Source organism: Polypterus senegalus, chromosome 18 (assembly GCF_016835505.1).
Source record: "Polypterus senegalus isolate Bchr_013 chromosome 18, ASM1683550v1, whole genome shotgun sequence".
NCBI lineage: Eukaryota > Metazoa > Chordata > Cladistia > Polypteriformes > Polypteridae > Polypterus > Polypterus senegalus.
This window is the reverse complement of record NC_053171.1, coordinates 31,677,508-31,695,396: the sequence shown is the minus strand read 5'-3', so window position 1 is coordinate 31,695,396 and position 17,889 is coordinate 31,677,508. Positions and strand designations below refer to the sequence as shown.

General features: G+C 38.4%; 2 protein-coding genes across 2 annotated transcripts in view; one reads left to right on the top strand and one right to left on the bottom strand.

Moving 5' to 3' along the window:
• Nucleotides 1-28: 28 nt before the first annotated feature.
• trmt5 (tRNA methyltransferase 5) lies at nt 29-10,761 on the top strand. The gene is made up of 5 exons (XM_039741082.1): nt 29-113; nt 1,003-1,622; nt 6,417-6,541; nt 8,675-9,326; nt 10,547-10,761. The coding sequence occupies exons 1-5, from the start codon at nt 106-108 to the stop codon at nt 10,618-10,620; spliced, it is 1,479 nt and encodes a 492-aa protein (XP_039597016.1). The 5' UTR covers nt 29-105; the 3' UTR covers nt 10,621-10,761.
• Nucleotides 10,762-14,013: 3,252 nt separating this feature from the next.
• The window catches only part of mnat1 (MNAT1 component of CDK activating kinase), a 171,144-nt gene continuing 167,268 nt past the window's right edge, over nt 14,014-17,889 (bottom strand). Inside the window, exon 8 of the mRNA XM_039741847.1 lies at nt 14,014-14,315. Coding sequence (XP_039597781.1) covers nt 14,201-14,315 — 115 coding nt within the window. The 3' untranslated portion in view covers nt 14,014-14,200. The remainder of the gene's footprint in view (nt 14,316-17,889) is intronic.

Below are 17,889 nucleotides of genomic sequence, written 5' to 3'. Positions count from 1 at the left end.
GATGGTCGAAGACCCGCCCTTATTGCCTTGCGCGAATAAGTGGTTTGCGTCGCCTACTGATGACGTAAAAGGAATACGCATGAAAGTCGGGAGGCGAAGGAAGGGATGTGGAGGTAAGACTTGCGAGGCTGCAGTACTGTACTTAAAAGACTGAACATATAAGTGTCTGTACTTATGTAAAAATACAAATGTCATTGTTAATTTGATGCACAGCTACAATCAATTTTAATACATGTGTGTTTAATAAATGAGCTTGCATGTGACCCGATACTTTATTAAATAGGTCCACGTGTGAAGACTGGAGTGACTTTATTCAGGTTTCATACACCGCAATGGCAATTCATGCAGAGAACCTTGCAAAAAATAATATTTATGGTAAAGGCTGCATGTTGCATCGATCATTCAGACGTCATATTGCCATTCTGCTAAAGACGGTACCTAATTATGAGACTAGCATATACTACATCTATGTTACAAACGCACACAGTACAGTTTGGGTATATGATGAAGTGGCGCATACGTATATTTTTAGGTTAGGAAATAATCTTGCTATATTCACTCATGTTGTTACTATCAGTTTGTCCATACTCATAAGTTATCCCTGAGGTTAAATCACAATGTCTGCATGCGGGTCATTTTCTATTTGGTATGAGACACTCCACGAACTACCCATCTGCTTTCAAAGCTCACTTGTCCAGTTTGGAGATGTTGGAAGAAGTAGCGTTTCTTCTCAACAGTGTGCTTAAGGCAGGTGTAAACCCACGAAGGGACACAATACCATTTGCAGTAAGTGAACATCCATTCATTTTCCAAGCCCACTTTATCCCGAGGGGAAGGATGCAAGGCAGGAACAACCAGGGACACGGTGACTCTGGGTGCTGTGTATTCCTCCCACAGTCCAACGACATGCAGGCTAGGTGGATTGGTGATGCTGAAATTGGTCTGTGTATGTATGCGTGTGCTAACATAAATAATTAAGTTAATTTTCAAATTGTTTTGTAGGTTTTGTTCTTCTGTGAAGACTAACCAAGGAACAGTAAACACTTTGCTTCTAAGTTTTACTACAAATCTTGCAAATCCTGCTATAAGAAAACTTTTCTCAGTTCACACCAGAAGCAGATTTGCAGGAATGTTGCCAGCAGCAGATGCAAAGTACGAAAATGTGGATTTGTATGCGCCTCCGGCGTTTGTTCGTGGAATGACTAAGCTAAATAGAGAAGCTTTTAAGAAAAGCGTCTCTGTACCTGCTTTACGAGTGAAGAAGGAAATTATAAACAAACTTATGAAATCTTTAAAGAGTATTGCTCTTCAGCGGCCAGGTGTTAAGAGAGTTGTGGAGGATCCTACAGATGAAGACCACAAACTAGTGCTTTTGGATCCATATAAAATTTCCCCTGGGGCTTCCTTTGGTGAACTAGAAAAAAATGTTTTGAAAGAGCACAATGTCAGTATAGAAATACACAAATACAACTTGGAGATGACATACGAGAATTTCAAATGTGAGGAAATCCTGCGTGCGGTGCTACCAGAAGGACAGGATGTGACATCAGGATTCAGTAGAGTTGGTCATATTGCCCATATGAATTTACGTGAGCACCAGCTGCCATACAAGCACCTAATTGGTAAGAAATAACAGTTAGGCGTTTGTAACATAGTATGAAATTTGATCATGGCATGGTGGGACAGTGGTAAGCACAGCTTCAGAGGCACAGGAGTAGGGGTATATTTCACAGGCCAGTTATGGCAAGTGTAGAATCCAGCACATTAGTTTCATTTGTCATTCTATGTTTTATGAGCGAGTGCATCCTAAATGTATTGATGATAAATAAAACCACATTAAAATACATAACCATTTTAGTGACAGAAAATAGACAGCTTTGGCCCAAGTCTGATTCTCCTTATGCAGGAATTTTCTTTTGAGTCAGAATTGTCTTTTTTCAACACCCCAAAGTTGTGGGTGTATATGAATACATCTTAATGTGTTGGTCCTCATGTCACTGTCCTAAATTTAATTTACACATACCTTCTTAAAATAAATATTTGACTTTTACCTGGGCAGAGTTTAATCATTGAGCAAGCTGTAGGATCTGAAAATATAACCTAGTCATATTAAGTTCAGTTTCCTAACTTCTGCCTTACCGCCTCACCCAAAAAATAAAGTGTGCTTTCTGATTTATATGTGGTCTGCACATCAGGTGTGATTACAGCAAGCAGTAGGATTTTATTTACCATTTTTGTGCTGTGTCTTGGTAGCTCAGAAGTTGTGATGAGCAAACTGCACAACTTCACCCTCAATTTGCTTTGCCATGAGTTCAGTGAAACTACAGAAATCTTTGGGAACTTCGCTAAAATGTGCAAACTGCGCTAAAGTCACATGAATGAAGTAGGAGAAACTGAAATAGTTTTTAGATGATTATAATGGTGCAGTGGTCTTCAAAGTGTCTCTGAGAGCTAGAGAAGCATCTTTCAACTATCCTGGACTGAGTAACGTGGCTAAAAATGTGATCTCAGTCGGGAGGCAGATGTGTGCTAAACCCTGTGCCTCAAACAACAGAAAACACTGAGAATTACAGTCACAATCAAGACAACAAATGGCCACAAATTAGTAATAGTATATATATACAGTGGCTTGCAAAAGTATTCGGGCCCCCTTGAACTTTTCCACATTACAGCCATAAACATGAATCAATTTTATTGGAATTCCACGTGAAATACCAATACAAAGTGGTGTACACTTGAGAAGTGGAACGAAAATCATACATGATTCCAAACAATTTTTACAAATAAATAACTGCAAAGTGGGGTGTGCATAATTATTCAGCCCCCTGAGTCAATACTTTGTAGAACCACCTTTTGCTGCAATTACAGCTGCCAGTCTTTTAGGGTATGTCTCTACCAGCTTTGCACATCTAGAGACTGAAATCCTTGCCCATTCTTCTTTGCAAAACAGCTCCAGCTCAGTCAGATAGATGGACAGCGTTTGTGAACAGCAGTTTTCAGATCTTGCCACAGATTCTCGATTGGATTTAGATCTGGACTTTGACTGGGCCATTCTAACACATGGATATGTTTTGTTTTAAACCATTCCATTGTTGCCCTTGCTTTATGTTTAGGGTCGTTGTCCTTCTGGAAGGTGAACCTCCGCCCCAGTCTCAAGTCTTTTGCAGACTCCAAGAGGTTTTCTTCCAAGATTGCCCTGTATTTGGCTCCATACATCTTCCCATCAACTCTGACCAGCTTCCCTGTCCCTGCTGAAGAGAAGCACCCTCAGAGCATGATGCTGCCACCACCATATTTGACAGTGGGGATGGTGTGTTCAGAGTGATGTGCAGTGTTAGTTTTCTGCCACACATAGCGTTTTGCATTTTGGCCAAAAAGTTCCATTTTGGTCTCATCTGACCATAGCACCTTCTTCCACATGTTTGCTGTGTCCTCCACATGGCTTGTGGCAAACTGCAAATGGGACTTCTTATGGTTTTCTGTTAACAATGGCTTTCTTCTTGCCACTCTTCCATAAAAGCCAACTTTGTGCAGTGCACGACTAATAGTTGTCCTATGGACAGATTCCCCCACCTGAGCTGTAGATCTCTGCAGCTCGTCCAGAGTCACCATGGGCCTCTTGGCTGCATTTCTGATCAGCGCTCTCCTTGTTCGGCCTGTGAGTTTAGGTGGACGGCCTTGTCTTGGTAGGTTTACAGTTGTGCCATACTCCTTCCATTTCTGAACGATCGCTTGAACAGTGCTCTGTGGGATGTTCAAGGATTTGGAAATCTTTTTGTAGCCTAAGCCTGCTTTAAATTTCTCAATAACTTTATCCCTGACCTGTCTGGTGTGTTCTTTGGACTTCATGGTGTTGTTGCTCCCAATATTCTCTTAGACAACCTCTGAGGCCGTCACAGAGCAGCTGTATTTGTACTGACATTAGATTACACACAGGTGCACTCTATTTAGTCATTAGCACTCATCAGGCAATGTCTATGGGCAACTGACTGCACTCAGACCAAAGGGGGCTGAATAATTACGCACACCCCACTCTGCAGTTATTTATTTGTAAAAAATGTTTGGAATCATGTATGATTTTCGTTCCACTTCTCACGTGTACACCACTTTGTATTGGTCTTTCACGTGGAATTCCAATGAAATTGATTCATGTTTGTGGCTGTAATGTGACAAAATGTGGAAAAGTTCAAGGGGGCCGAATACTTTTGCAAGCCACTGTATGTATGTGTGTATATATATATATATATAATATATATAATATATCTATATATATATATATATATACACACACACACACTTACATATAGTGGGTATAGAAGAGAATTATTTGCTTTACAGCCTTAAATGAAAACACACACACAAAAAATATTGCTTTCCAGTTTTACTTACTCGATGCAACCTATAGCCTCCAAGTGAAATTTATCACAGCTACAGTTCAGAAAAATTATAAAAAATCAAAAACAAGACATACTGAGATTAATAAAGGATCACCCCCTAATGGCAATATTTTGTTGAACCACTTTTTGCTTTAATGACAGACTTGAGCCTGTTCAATTGCTGTCAAATTGGATGGTGAGCATTGGTGGATTGCTATCTTCAAATCTTTCCATAGATTTTGGTCTGGGCTCTGACTGGGCCACACAAGGGCATTCACTTCTTTCTCCTTCAGCCACTGTGTGGTCAATTTTTGCTGTGTGCTTCGGGGTTGTTGTCGTGATGAAAGGTGAACATTCTGCCCATCTTCAACTTTCTGGCAGAGGGTAGCAGGTTTCCATCAAGAATTTGATGGTACAGTATTTTGTCCAGGGAGGGCCCTAGTAGTACCAAACACTTGCCACTTCTTTATTATAGACTTTACTGTGCTCCTTGGGATTGATAAAGCCTTTGAGATTTTTTTATATCGATATTCTGCCTTATGTCTGTTCACAACTCTATCCCTGAGATCTTTTGAAAGTGGCTTGCCACCCATAATCAGTTGTTTGCTGTCAGTTGCACTACCAAGCAAGGGAATGAATGCTCCAGAAACAGCTTCACTAATCACACTGATCAGAGGTGGAAGCCAGTAACCATGGTCTGCAATGGAAATGGTGCTTACTTACACTTGATTGAGTTGTCAAAAATTGTTTAGAAGGGGGTGATCCTTTATTAATCTCAGTATTTCTTGTTTTTTTATTTTTTAAAATTCTTCTGAACTATAAGCTGTGATATCTTTCCATCTGGATGTTATCATTTGCATTGAGTAAGTAAAACTGGAAAAAATATTGGTTTGTGTGTTTTCATTTAAGGCTGGGAATATTTCAAAGGGGGTGATTCTTTTCTATACCCACTGTGTGTGTGTGTATATGTATTATATATATAATATATTTTATATATATATATATACACACACACACAACAGAGAGAGGGAGCTTACAGAGTTCCAATCTTCAGGGCACACATTGGCTGTGACTCAAAGTGGTTGGTGTAGGACTGGCTTGTTCCATTGTTTGAACTTGAAACTTCGGGTGCAGCTGGAACATCTTTTTTGTTTTTGATATGTTTGTGTTTGTTCATTCATCAGGAAGATAGAAATGCATTGTACACAGTAGTAAATCTTTCATTATTATTATTTTACAGGGGTCTACTGTTTTCTAAATTGGGAAGGGCTCCTTCGAGTTTTGTTTAGACTTGCAGCTGTGGTGTGTGGCTAATAACAAATGCATTCAATGGGCATATGAAATTAGCCATGCCACGAGGTGTGCGCAGGGACTAGTGTTATTTTCAATGGCAGTACCCATAATATTCTCATTATGGTCAGCTAATTCTACAATTGAAGGTGGTATAAGTTTATTGTTGTTTTTTATTTTTTTAAAAACATGTGAGGGGTACAAATCTAGTTGGAGTATAGATCAGGCAGTGACATCACAGATGCGCAAAGCAGACCAGGCAGAGACATAAAATGTGAAGATGAGTACACTTGCAGTATGCATGCATGAAAGATTTTTGCTAAATATTACTCAGTCAGAAGTACCATTTAGGAATTTTACATTGAGAACATGATGGTATCAACAGTTTGTACGTAATGAATGAGATGGGAGTATACCGTACTGTCCTATTACTAGGATGTTAATTGCCCGCTTTAACCCTTCCTGGCTGCAAAAAGGATTACAAATGCAGTTAGACGTAACCAAACAAGCCTGCATCAAACTAGTACTTATACAGTGTTTTTAAGTGTTGTAATTCTAAACTTATGCGGTTTGCTACTGAAATGGGTTAATTGCATAAATATTGAGTGTTACAGCTTTATTCCATCTGTACATTTTCTGATTTTGCTTCATATATTCTTTTTTCATATCCTGTGGAAAAATGACAAGCGGCAGATCATGTTAATTTGGAGAGTAAAGCTGTCACAACAAAGCATTCCTTCTGTTTTATAGGAGATGTGATAATTGACAAGAATCCAGGTGTGACCTCAGTGGTCAACAAGATGAATACTATTGATTCCACATATCGCAACTTTCAGATGGAAGTGTTGGCAGGATTAGAAGACATGGTTGCCAAGGTAAGAGAAAGTTTTATAATTACAGAAGATTCAGAGATGCTGTCTATATAGAACTGGAAAGCCCAAGTGGGTCAAAAGAACATATAAAAAGCTAAATTGGGTGAAGGGAATCCAATCTAAAATATATTAGTGTTTCTGAGTCAGCATGCATTATACCAGACAAACTTGCTGTATCTATCTTTTTTTAAATTGTGTGCTATTATTAAAAAAAAAAAACAAAATTAATATAATGCCAAGGGATTTAAAGTAGACTGAATTACTGATAACAAACTAAGCCTGCATAAAATTATAGTACTGTACTTATAGAATAGCAAAAGTAACTTGAATATGCAAAACAGTAACATAAATCAGAAATGAAAGGTAAGAACATCTAACATTTATTGACTTGCTAAATAGTTTGTATATAAAAACATTATTTATGGATTTACATTTACTTCTTTGTCAGACACCTTTAGCCAAGGTAACTTACAACATTTATGATACACTTGGTTACATTTCCTTTTTTGGTTTTCCAGTTGGAGCACAGGCAGGTCAAGTGACTTGCTCAGGGTCACACAGTGTCAAGTAGCAGGATTTGAACCCACAACCTCAGGGTTTGAAGTCCAAAGCCTTAACCTCTACACCACACTGCCTGCTACAGACTTGTATAAGAGGGGTTTCTTTTCCACAATATTGTTATGAAACCTGAGTGTTCCTAAGCTCCAAAATTATCCCAAAAATCCCTACTAGAGGGGAGAAACCGTCAAACCTGGTTATTAACAAGAGCAAATACAGAATCTTTAAAATATCTGTTCTTCAAAAAATGCTCTGTACAAAACATAAGTGCCCAGGGCTTAAAAAAAATGTTGCCAGCAAAGGCAATCCAAAGTGAAAGTCTTAATGCAAAATCCAAAGACTGGTCAAGAACAGAGTAAATATGTCAAAAATCCAGTCCATCAAAAAAGCATGGAACTAATCACAAAGAAACACTCACCCTCTCCCAAGCACATTCAAAAAGAACCACAAGGAACTTTATAGGGCTGAGGGCAGTCCATTACTGTGATGGAAATGTGGCCCCACGTCTTGGGGAACCACCCACAATACTCAAGGAGCATACATGTATCGGGAATAAAGCAAATAACTAACAAAAGTAACATTAACATCAATAAATGTCTCAAACATTAATAAAAATGACATAAACCAAGGATTTCAACCCCAGCCAGGGGAGGAATCCTGGCTGAAATACAACAAGTTCAAGTTCACGTTATGTTTGTCCTATTAATTGTCCTTTGTGTAAGCATATATTGTATGTTCTCATTCTGTAATAGTACCGTACCATATCAGCAGAGCTTAATATTTTTACCACCTTTATCTATGTGTGCAAATGACCTCCTATAAATGATTCTTTTTAGAATATACAGTTGTTTATTTATCTCGACTTGCCTTGCTGTTTAGTTGTGTAGCTTTGATGAATATTATCTCATTGTTTACATTTATCTCCACTTCCCAAATAGTTAAGCTTGACTTATTCTGATCAGGTTACTTTGTCGAATGACCTATAATCCCTGCTGCTACAGTTAATAACATCTTTAATTAAACAATGTATTATCCGATACCATTTTATTTACTCACTTATTAGCATGTACTGGTTCACTGTAGAGAACTGTTTATTAGGACAGGTTAGTTCTTTCATGAAACAAGATTCCTGCTGAGGTACAGTTTTTCATTTTTGTAAAGCCAACCCCCAGAGAAGAAGAGTACTTTGGAAAAACATATCTCCAATCTGGAGCATATGTGGCACATAAACTAAGTATCCAAGAATTCATTTTCAGCTGCTAGTCTATTCATGCATGGCAAGACAGTAGATGGGACACCAGCATCAAAGCTCTAGGAGAACAGGGTTCAAATCTTGGCCTGGTTGTTTCCTGTACTTTATCAGCTTGTGTTTTGCATGTTAGGTTAATTGGACACTTTAGACTGGCCCAATGCAAGTGAAGAACTGTTGCCCTTTCCAGGAAAAATTCTACTCTATGCTACCAGGTTAAGCTTCAGCTACATTTATAAACTTTTCCACCAGAAGCAGAAAGAGTGGTGTTTATTATGAAACACACAAAACATTTGGGAAGCTAATGGTGTTGTATTTATTATTCCTAGGTCAGAGAAAATAACGTCACATATGAGTTTGACTTTTCCAAAGTGTATTGGAACCCCAGGCTCAGCACAGAGCACGAGCGGATCGTTCAACTTTTGAAGTCAGGAGATTTGGTATTTGATGTCTTTGCAGGTGTTGGGCCTTTTGCAATACCTGCAGCAAAGAAAAAATGCATTGTTTTTGCCAATGATCTCAACCCAGAGTCTCATAAATGGCTGCAGCACAACTGCAAATTGAACAAAGTAGACCAAAGAGTTAACCTCTTCAATTTAGATGGTCGAGACTTCATCACCAACATTGTTAAAGGCCAGCTTGCAAAACTGTTAAACACAGGAACAGAGCAGAATTGTGGCATCCATATTATCATGAACCTTCCTGCTCTAGCAGTACAATTTCTGGATGCTTTCAAAAACTTGCTAGAAGAGCCAGACACTTCCAAGGCTGTTTTACCACACATTCACTGCTATAGTTTTTCAAAACACGATGATCCTGCAGAGGACGTGATGAAGCAAGCTGAAGATGTCCTAAACTGTGAACTGCGTAGCCATTGTTCAGTCCACTTAGTGAGGAATGTTGCCCCCAACAAAGAGATGGTGTGCATTACCTTCCAAATTCCAAGAGAAGTGATATTCCAAAAGCAGAAAGAAAGCAAAGGTAAGTTGTACATAATTTTTTTACCCAGAAAGATCACAGCTCAAGAAAACGTCCAAGCAATTGCATTTTGTTATCAGACGTGATTACTGTTTGCATCTCATGGCATACTTTACTGCCATTTGGTCATTTATTGTACAATCAAATTGAGACGTGATCAGTCATGATTAGGTCAGAGGTGTATTCTGAATATTTGACCTTGAAACTTTGGGGTTTCATATCCTGGTTCTTGATCATTCAAGCAAAATTCATATACATATGGGTGGCACAGTTGTTAGTGCATCAATCTCACAATCCTGCATCCTGCATTAGAACCTGCACCCAATCATCTATGTGGACTTTACATGTTCACTCCACACATTATGCGTTTTCCTCCTTGAAGCTGGTGTTGCTCAAAGCTGAGAGAGAGAGATACTTGGCTACTGCATAGGAAGTCCATCACAGATCAGCTCAATGGAGCTCATATCACAGTTTTCTGTCTCATTGACAATGGAGGCTGAGAAGTGGAGCATTTCCAAAGATGTGAAGGTTGGGTTAATTGGAAACTCTAAATTGGTGGAGTGTGAGTTATGTCTGAGAGTGCTGTGTGATGGCCGTGTTCACAGTGCTGCTTGGAGAAGCTCTGTCCCTAACACAAATGTCGATTTGTGCAAGTATATGCAATTTGCAAATGGTAATGCTGAAATGTGGCATAAACACCACCAAACCAGTCATCCACACTGTCTTGTTTCAATCGCACAGGCTGGTGATGGTAGAATAATGGCCTAGGGAATGTCTTCCTGGCACACCAAGTCTCTTTATGCCAGCTGAGTGCCACGCTGTACCCAACTGTTGTTGCAGACCATGTGTGTGTCCCTTTATGGTCAAAGTTATACCTCTTTTCAAGTGGATACTACACCATGTCACAAACTTGACTCCAATGGCCAGCACAGTTCTAAGAACAGTCCAGTAGTGAATGTATGGCAGAAATATTCAAAGGAATTTGATGATGCTGTTGAGTTGGCATGGAAAAAATTCTTAAGGGTCATTTAAATCCATGCTTTAAAGAATACACACAGTTATAAAGACAAAAGGGTTCCCTAATAAACGGACTACTGACTCTGCTAGAACAGTGTATATTTGACGTGTCCATAGCTGAGGTTTTTGTGTGCAAATGGAATACAAGTTAATTTTATATCATGAAAGAATCAATATTTCATTTTTTTTTGTCATTTTTTTAACAGATGTATGGGAGGAACCAGAGTCAAAACGTCTCAAGACTAGCAACATTGTGAGTGAAGACCAGAGCGTCTCTTAGACTAACTAAACTGTACTTTTACAATGATTCCCCCAAATATAATTGAAATATATGGACTTGACAGAATATTGTAAATAAAAATGTAAAACTAAAAAGGTATTTGAACTTACTGGAAGGCATCATAAATATCTTGAAGAGTCACTGTTGTTAGACATTTTCACTTTCAAAAGCTGTATCCCATTTACACAGTGTGGTCAAAAAGTATTTGCCCCCTTTCTGATTTCCTGTATATTTACTTATTTACAGCACTTAATTGTTTCTGATCTCCACACAAATTTAGTATAACACAAAAGACAACCTGAGTAAACTTAAGACAGAGGATTTTAAAAGATCAACTGATTTATTGAAGCAACAAAAATTATCAACACCTATATCACCCAAGTGACAAAGTAACTTCCCCCTTAGTTGCTGAATCAACCAGCAAACCACATTTACATTGTATTGGGTCAAATAAGACTAGACACACCTGAGCTTGATTGGCGTGGCCACGAGTTCAGCAGCTGCAGTCAGCAGGTCTGACATAGTCAATGACTGCAAGTTGCGTATTGTGACTGAACACAGACAGAGCTGATTCTAGTTAACCCTGTTAAAACTAAACCTTGCCATACATCGACTCTTATGGAGAGTGAAGGAGTTCCCACAAGCTTTCTAGAAGAACATATTGCTATGTTCATAGAAAATTCCAGATCATATGAGGAAAGAAAAGTTGAAACTTGCTGATCAGGAAAGAGTTACGAAATCATATCAAAGGGTGTAGGGCTCCACTGCAGCCAGTGAGCGCCATTATCTCCAAATGGAAAACATTTGGAACAGAGTTTTCCAGAAAGGATGGCCTGCCAAAATTACCCCAGGGGAACAGTGACAACTCAATTAAGAATTCATAGAAAATCTCTCATCATCATCTAATGAATTGTAGATATTTCTAGGCTCAGAAGGTCAATATTCAAATAGCAAGATGGTTGCCTCTGTTATCCAGGAGCACATTACTGCTTATCTTGCATTTGCAAAAAAATATCTGGCTGATCTTTAAGTCTTTTAAAATCATGTTCTGTGGACAGTGGAGTCAAAAGTAGAACTCTTTGGATGACACAGGTGCCATTATGTCTGGCATAAAGTTTAAAGTGTTCAACAGTAAGAACATCATACCTGTAATAAAATGTGGGTCTGCTTTGCTACCTTAGGACCTGGAGGACTTGCCATTGTTGAAGGAACCATGAATTCTGCGCTTGACTAGAATATTCTTAAGGTGAATATCCAGTCATCTGTCCATGACCTGAAGCAGAATTGAGTTATGCAGCAGGACAATGACTCAAAATACAAAAGCAAAATGAATGGCTAAGAAGAAACAAAATGAAAAGCTGTGGAGTGGCCATGTCAAATTCCTGACATGAACCCAATAAAGATGCTGTGGCAGGATCTGAAATGAGCAGTTCACACTTGCAAACCTACCAATGTGTCTGAATTAAAGCAGTTCTGCAGAGAGCAATGGGACAGTGATTTGAAAGACTGTTTACTGCTAAAGATGCTACAGCCAGGAATAAAGGATATTGGCAAGGTGGTAAATACCTTTCCACAACACTCTACAAGTGCATAGGAGTTTTGGTGAGAAAAAAGTAAACCAGGAGCATTCGACATGTGCCCTGGCAAAACAGCCACAGTGTTGGTGGATTTTCTGATCTTCACTGAATTAGATTTTCTTCCATCCTTTTTCTGGTCAAAAAAGAAAAATTTAAATGTTAAATGTAAGAAGTTCTTGGAAAGAGGGATTTCTAAAATAGGTACTTGATTCCAATATGTACAAATGTTGAGCATGCACTTACTCATTTCAAACTCTGCTGCTCCAGCTCATTTTCTTTTTAAGGCAGACATTTCCATTAAATAATGTAACACACAAGAAAATCAGTCCACACCTCTGAGCCTACATTGATTCCAGAGGTATAATTACACACAGGGCAGTTGGTAAGCATTTTGGAGTTTTGGGAGTCCAACGACCAAGAATGTCTTAAAAATTTATATTAATAATAAGTGCATGTCACAGAGGAGAGAAATGCATTGAGACCAAAAATGAGCAACTGGTGTGTTTTGCAAAAAAAGAAGACTGCTTTTCCAGCTTACCACACAACAGCTTAACTCCACAAAGTTGAAAGCTATCTCAGAACCTCAAGAATTAACTCCAGACATTTATTGCCAGAAAAAAAATTGTCTTGGCTTTATACTTTGGGTCATTGCTATGCTGAAAGGTGAACCGTTGCTCCAGTATGAGGTTGTGTACACTCTGGAGCAGGGTTTAGGGATAAGGTTTCCCTAATGACCTCTCATGTATATTCCTGCATTTATTCTTCCCTCAGCTCTGGGCAGTCTCCCTATCCCTGCTGTGGAGAAGAACTCCCATAGCATGATGCTGCCACCACCATGCTTCACCGTAGGGATGGTATTAAGCAGGTGATAAGCAGTATCTGATATTCAGCAGACACAGTGACTGGAGTTCTGCCCAAAGAGTTCAATTTTTGTCTTATCAAACCAGAGAGTCTAATTTCCTCTTCCTCCTCCTCCTCAGAATCCTTTAAATAACGTTTGGTGAATTTCAGGAGGGCTGTCACATGCTTTTAACTCAAGTGTGGCTTCCTTTTAGCCAGTCTTCTATAAACACCTTATTGAGGAGTTTTGCTGAGATGGTCATTCTTCTGACAGGTTCTCCCATATCAGCAGAGGGCTCCTGAAGTGATCATTGGGTTCTTGGTCACAAAACCAAGGCCCATCTTGCAAGGTTACTCAGACTGGCTGGAAAATCAATTCTGGGAAGAATCCTGGTGTTTCGAAACTTCTTCTATTTCACAATTATTAGGAATACTGTGCTCCTGGGAAGACATAAAGCTTTAGAAACAGTTTTACCCCCTTGCCCTGATCTATGCCTCTCCAAAGTTTGATCATGGACTTGGACTTTTTTGGATTTTGTCCTGACATGCAGAGTGAACTGTGGTGCCATATATATATAGAAGGGTTCTTCCTTTCTAAACCATGTCCAGTCAGTTCAGTTTGCCACAGTTGGGTGCCAATCAAGGTCTAGACAAATCTAAAAGATCATTAAAGCAAACAGGAGGCACCTGACCATAGTTCGATTTTTAATACATTTGCAAACTTTTCTGAAAACAGGTTTTCACTTTGCTATTATAATTTATTGAGTGTAGATTGACCTAAAAATGGTAAATGTATCCATTTAAAATGAAATCTGAAACTGTGCAGAAAGTGAAGGGGTCTGAATACTTTAGGAGTCTACTGTATATCAAGGATGCAGTGATATTCTAAACACTGATGGGTGATTCAGTAAGAATGCTAGATTTAAGTTACAAGGATATACTTGTGTGTTTGTGCTGGTTCAAAAAAGAAGCAAAATGTCAAGGTCAATTTATTCTTTATAAAAATACATTTAAAGTATACTTTTTCCTTTCAAATGTCAGCTGAAGTGTACAGTAATACAATACACAAACAGTACACAGAATAGATTTACAAGTCCTGTCCCATGGCCTCACAACAGTTATTCACTTACAATTCAAATTTGCCGTTGAAGTGGTAAAGCCAACTAGTGAGAAAATAATCCAGTGAAAGCATCCTGTATAGCACGATGACAGGCAAGGCTGGATGTGTAGCCTCCTGCTAGGTCCTGGGGGGATGTCGCTCGTACATGACTGAGGTATCTGGAAAAAGGGAAAAATCTTTATTAAAGCAGCAGATTAACAAAAAAAGCAGCCCCCAGCCCCACCACCTCCATCATAAGTAACAATTAGGCTGTGCATACAAAATCTGTGGGATAACCCGCACATATATGCATGTCAAAATCAAGTCACACACAGTGAGATCCAGGGGACAGTGGACTAGGCCTTCTTTGACAGCAGCAAGTGAAAAAGAAACCAGCAAAAAAGTCTGAATTAGCATAAGGTTTAGTAAGAAATGTAATGAACAACTTCACGAGGTAGAAGTACATAAGAAACAAGAATAGTTGTGTTACATATTTGAAATATTAAAATGCGTGCTTCAATTTAAATATTTGCAACTGTAGTAGAAATATGCAATTTTGTCACCCTCTGAGAAAGGTCAAGTGAGGGCTAGATTTCTAGTAAAGAATCAAAAATGACATTATGTTCATAAACACGACCTTAAAATAACTTAAAATGACAGACCACATGCTTATATTTAAAATTTGCTGTTTTAACCTTCTGCTAGGACCACCAATAAAAAAATCAAATATCAAAAATATCATATTTCTGATTAGCAACCTATTACACAAGCTGGTGACCCTCAGAAACTTGTCTTCTGATTGGGTTGTGACTTTGGGTCTGCCAGATGTCTTCCTATCAGAGTTTCTTCCAGTCTCCAATTGCCTTTGGATTGTGTAGGACACTGCTGGACTCAATGACACTTTTTTTTTTTTTTTGCAACTAGAATATTGTCCAAGTAGTACCTCAGAGGGTGTAGTAACACAGTCTGTTCCAACTCTGCTATAAGACAGACAGAGGGTTTTAAGTAATCACCAGAAGCTGGGACACCTGTGCAAATTGTTTATGTCAATTTGCAAGGTTTAATTTATTTGAATTGCTACAGAACATCTGTAGATTGTGATATTTCCGTTTTTGCCAACCTAAACTCTAAATTTAAACCTCTGAAAGTTTACTGCTTACCTTTTCACAATTTTAGGTCATTCATTGTATTTCAATTGATTAAATCTGAAGAAAAACTGAGCTGTTCTAAAATTTTTCACCAGTGGTGTATGTTGGGGGTTTATTGTACCAGTGTGTCAAGAAGTGTTGAGCAAAAAATGTGATTTCAAAGCATTCATAAGTAAATTTTAAAGAACACAAATATGCCGTTTAGTGAAAAAGCAACTTATTGAAAAGTGAAGTTGATGGCATAAAAACAGGTTGCAGGCAGGCAGCGTGCCTTTTTCAATAACCACTCTTTCACACCATCTCTTATAGCTCAGTCTCAAGGCCCTAAAAACCTGCACTAATAAATCTCTCCAACAGCATATTGGACAGGAAAGTAAGAAGTAAAATGTAAACCAAACATCATGTGCATTTAAATTATGTTTAAGTACTCTATGTGTAATGTCCTTAAATATAAGAAACAAATACAAGGAACATTAACAAGTTATCTGAACAACCGCTGAGTCAGTCTGCCACACTTCACATGAAATGGGAAGTGAAAACAGCCATCCATAAGCCTGTTTCCCTTTATGGGCATTGTTCTCAACTCATTCTGAAACCCTGATACAGGGTTCATGAGGGCCTATCCTGACAGTGTAGGGCAGAGAACAGTCCTGAATATGGCACCAGTTGATCACAGGGCCACAAATGGGAACTTCTGAAACTAAAAATAAATATAACAGCCTTGAAATCTATAGTACACTCGGATTTTGAAACAATTTTTATCTGCTAAACCAGCGCTTCCTTTATAAAGTTCACTGCTGTTTTCTCACTTTCCTTCTGGATTGTGTGAAGTGTTTATGTAACACAGAACCTTAATTTTCTGGCCCATTAGCTCCTGCTAGGGCAGCTGCCAGAGGAAGGTCAGTTTACCACAGATTTGGCAAATCGGGCTGAAATGCAGATAAAGCACCACTAATAGGCCTCAAACAGCTGCACCCCTGGCACTGAGAACATGGGACCACCGGCAAGTAGTCCTGCCATTGGCAGCAAGATGCAAAAAATAATAATAAAATGCTTGTACACCCAGGAATGCACATTACAGACAAATAGCAATTAAATACTGATCAGTTACAGTTTGTCCATTGCACTGAAAAGCTTTTAATGCATAGATCAATAGTAGACAAGTTTGTAAATTATTCAAAAGTGAATTTACTTAAACCGTGATGTATTCATTTTGATAGTTTTCAGCATATTTAATCCTTTTTCACAGCTCATGGTTTTTAATAAGTTAAAGGTATTTAATTTGCAGTTTTTATTTCAAAACTTTGATAAGTGTGTGTATTTGAATACTTGGGACAGATTTGTGTGAATGCAGCTAAGAAAGGGCCCATCTTTGTGTAAAACATTTGATAAATACAAAAACAAGCTGAAAACTAAGGAGATCATTACAAATAAACTCATACCTAATTCCAAAGCTTCATGGTGAAAATAAAAATAGCTCATATTTTATTTAAAGGAGACCTCTATAAGAAAACAGGCAAGCACTACAGTAAATGCTAAAAAGTGTAACATTTGGGCTCTGCAAATAGAATACATTTTTAAACAAATAACACAAGGTAGCAATGGAGTTCATACTCGCACAAATTCCTTCTAGTATCTATTGGTAACAAAAAAAAAAACCAAAAAACTGTATAGGATCATAGAGTCACTATTATTATATGTACAGACTACAGTGAAATTCACACTTGCATCTGCTATCAACATGCAATGCTCTCCAGCGCCATGATTTAAAGTAGGAAGAGCTACTGTAATTATATATACTGTACTGTACCAAACTGTATAAACTTGATTAAATGCAATACAAAATAGTAAATTGCAAGCAACTTTGACCCAGGGCCATGCATTTTGATGAAACTAGTCATTCATGCAAATAAATGACTTAAGAAACATCAGTCATAAATGAAACCAGTATATATGAATGCAGTATATTCTACATATATGAAAAAACAAACACTATGCCACCTCTCCATTCCCACTGCACATGCTGAGTAATTACAAAGCTATTTCAATTCTTCCCAGTTGTTTACTTTGAGAATAAAAATGTAATTTTAATTTATTTCATAAGGCACCTTCCACAAAACAGTCTGTGAGAAGGTAGTTTACAAGATGCATCCTTCCATTTTCCAAACCTGCTTATCTAGAGCAGGGATGCAAGCAACCAGCACAAAGTAGGACCAATCCCTGGAGAGGAGGCCAGTCCATGGCAGGGTGAACACCCTCACACATACACATCAGGGGCCAATTAAAGATTACCAGTCCACCTAACCTACATGTCTTTGTACTGTGTAAAAACCAGAGAACCTGCAGGAAAACCCACATAGAACCAAGGAGCACCCAAGACGAACACCAGGGTCATTTTTTCCTCAAGATACAACCCGCTTTACAAGATACAGGAGAATTAATTCAAAATAGCAATGCATAGCATTAATGTGCTCACAGAATTTGTCAGTCCAGTACAAATAAATAAATACAAAGAAGGCACTAATAAATAAAAAAAAGAGCAGTGGATATCCATTTCATGGACCATCTAAATGTTCTTAAAGTCATAACAAACCCCTCTTTTTTC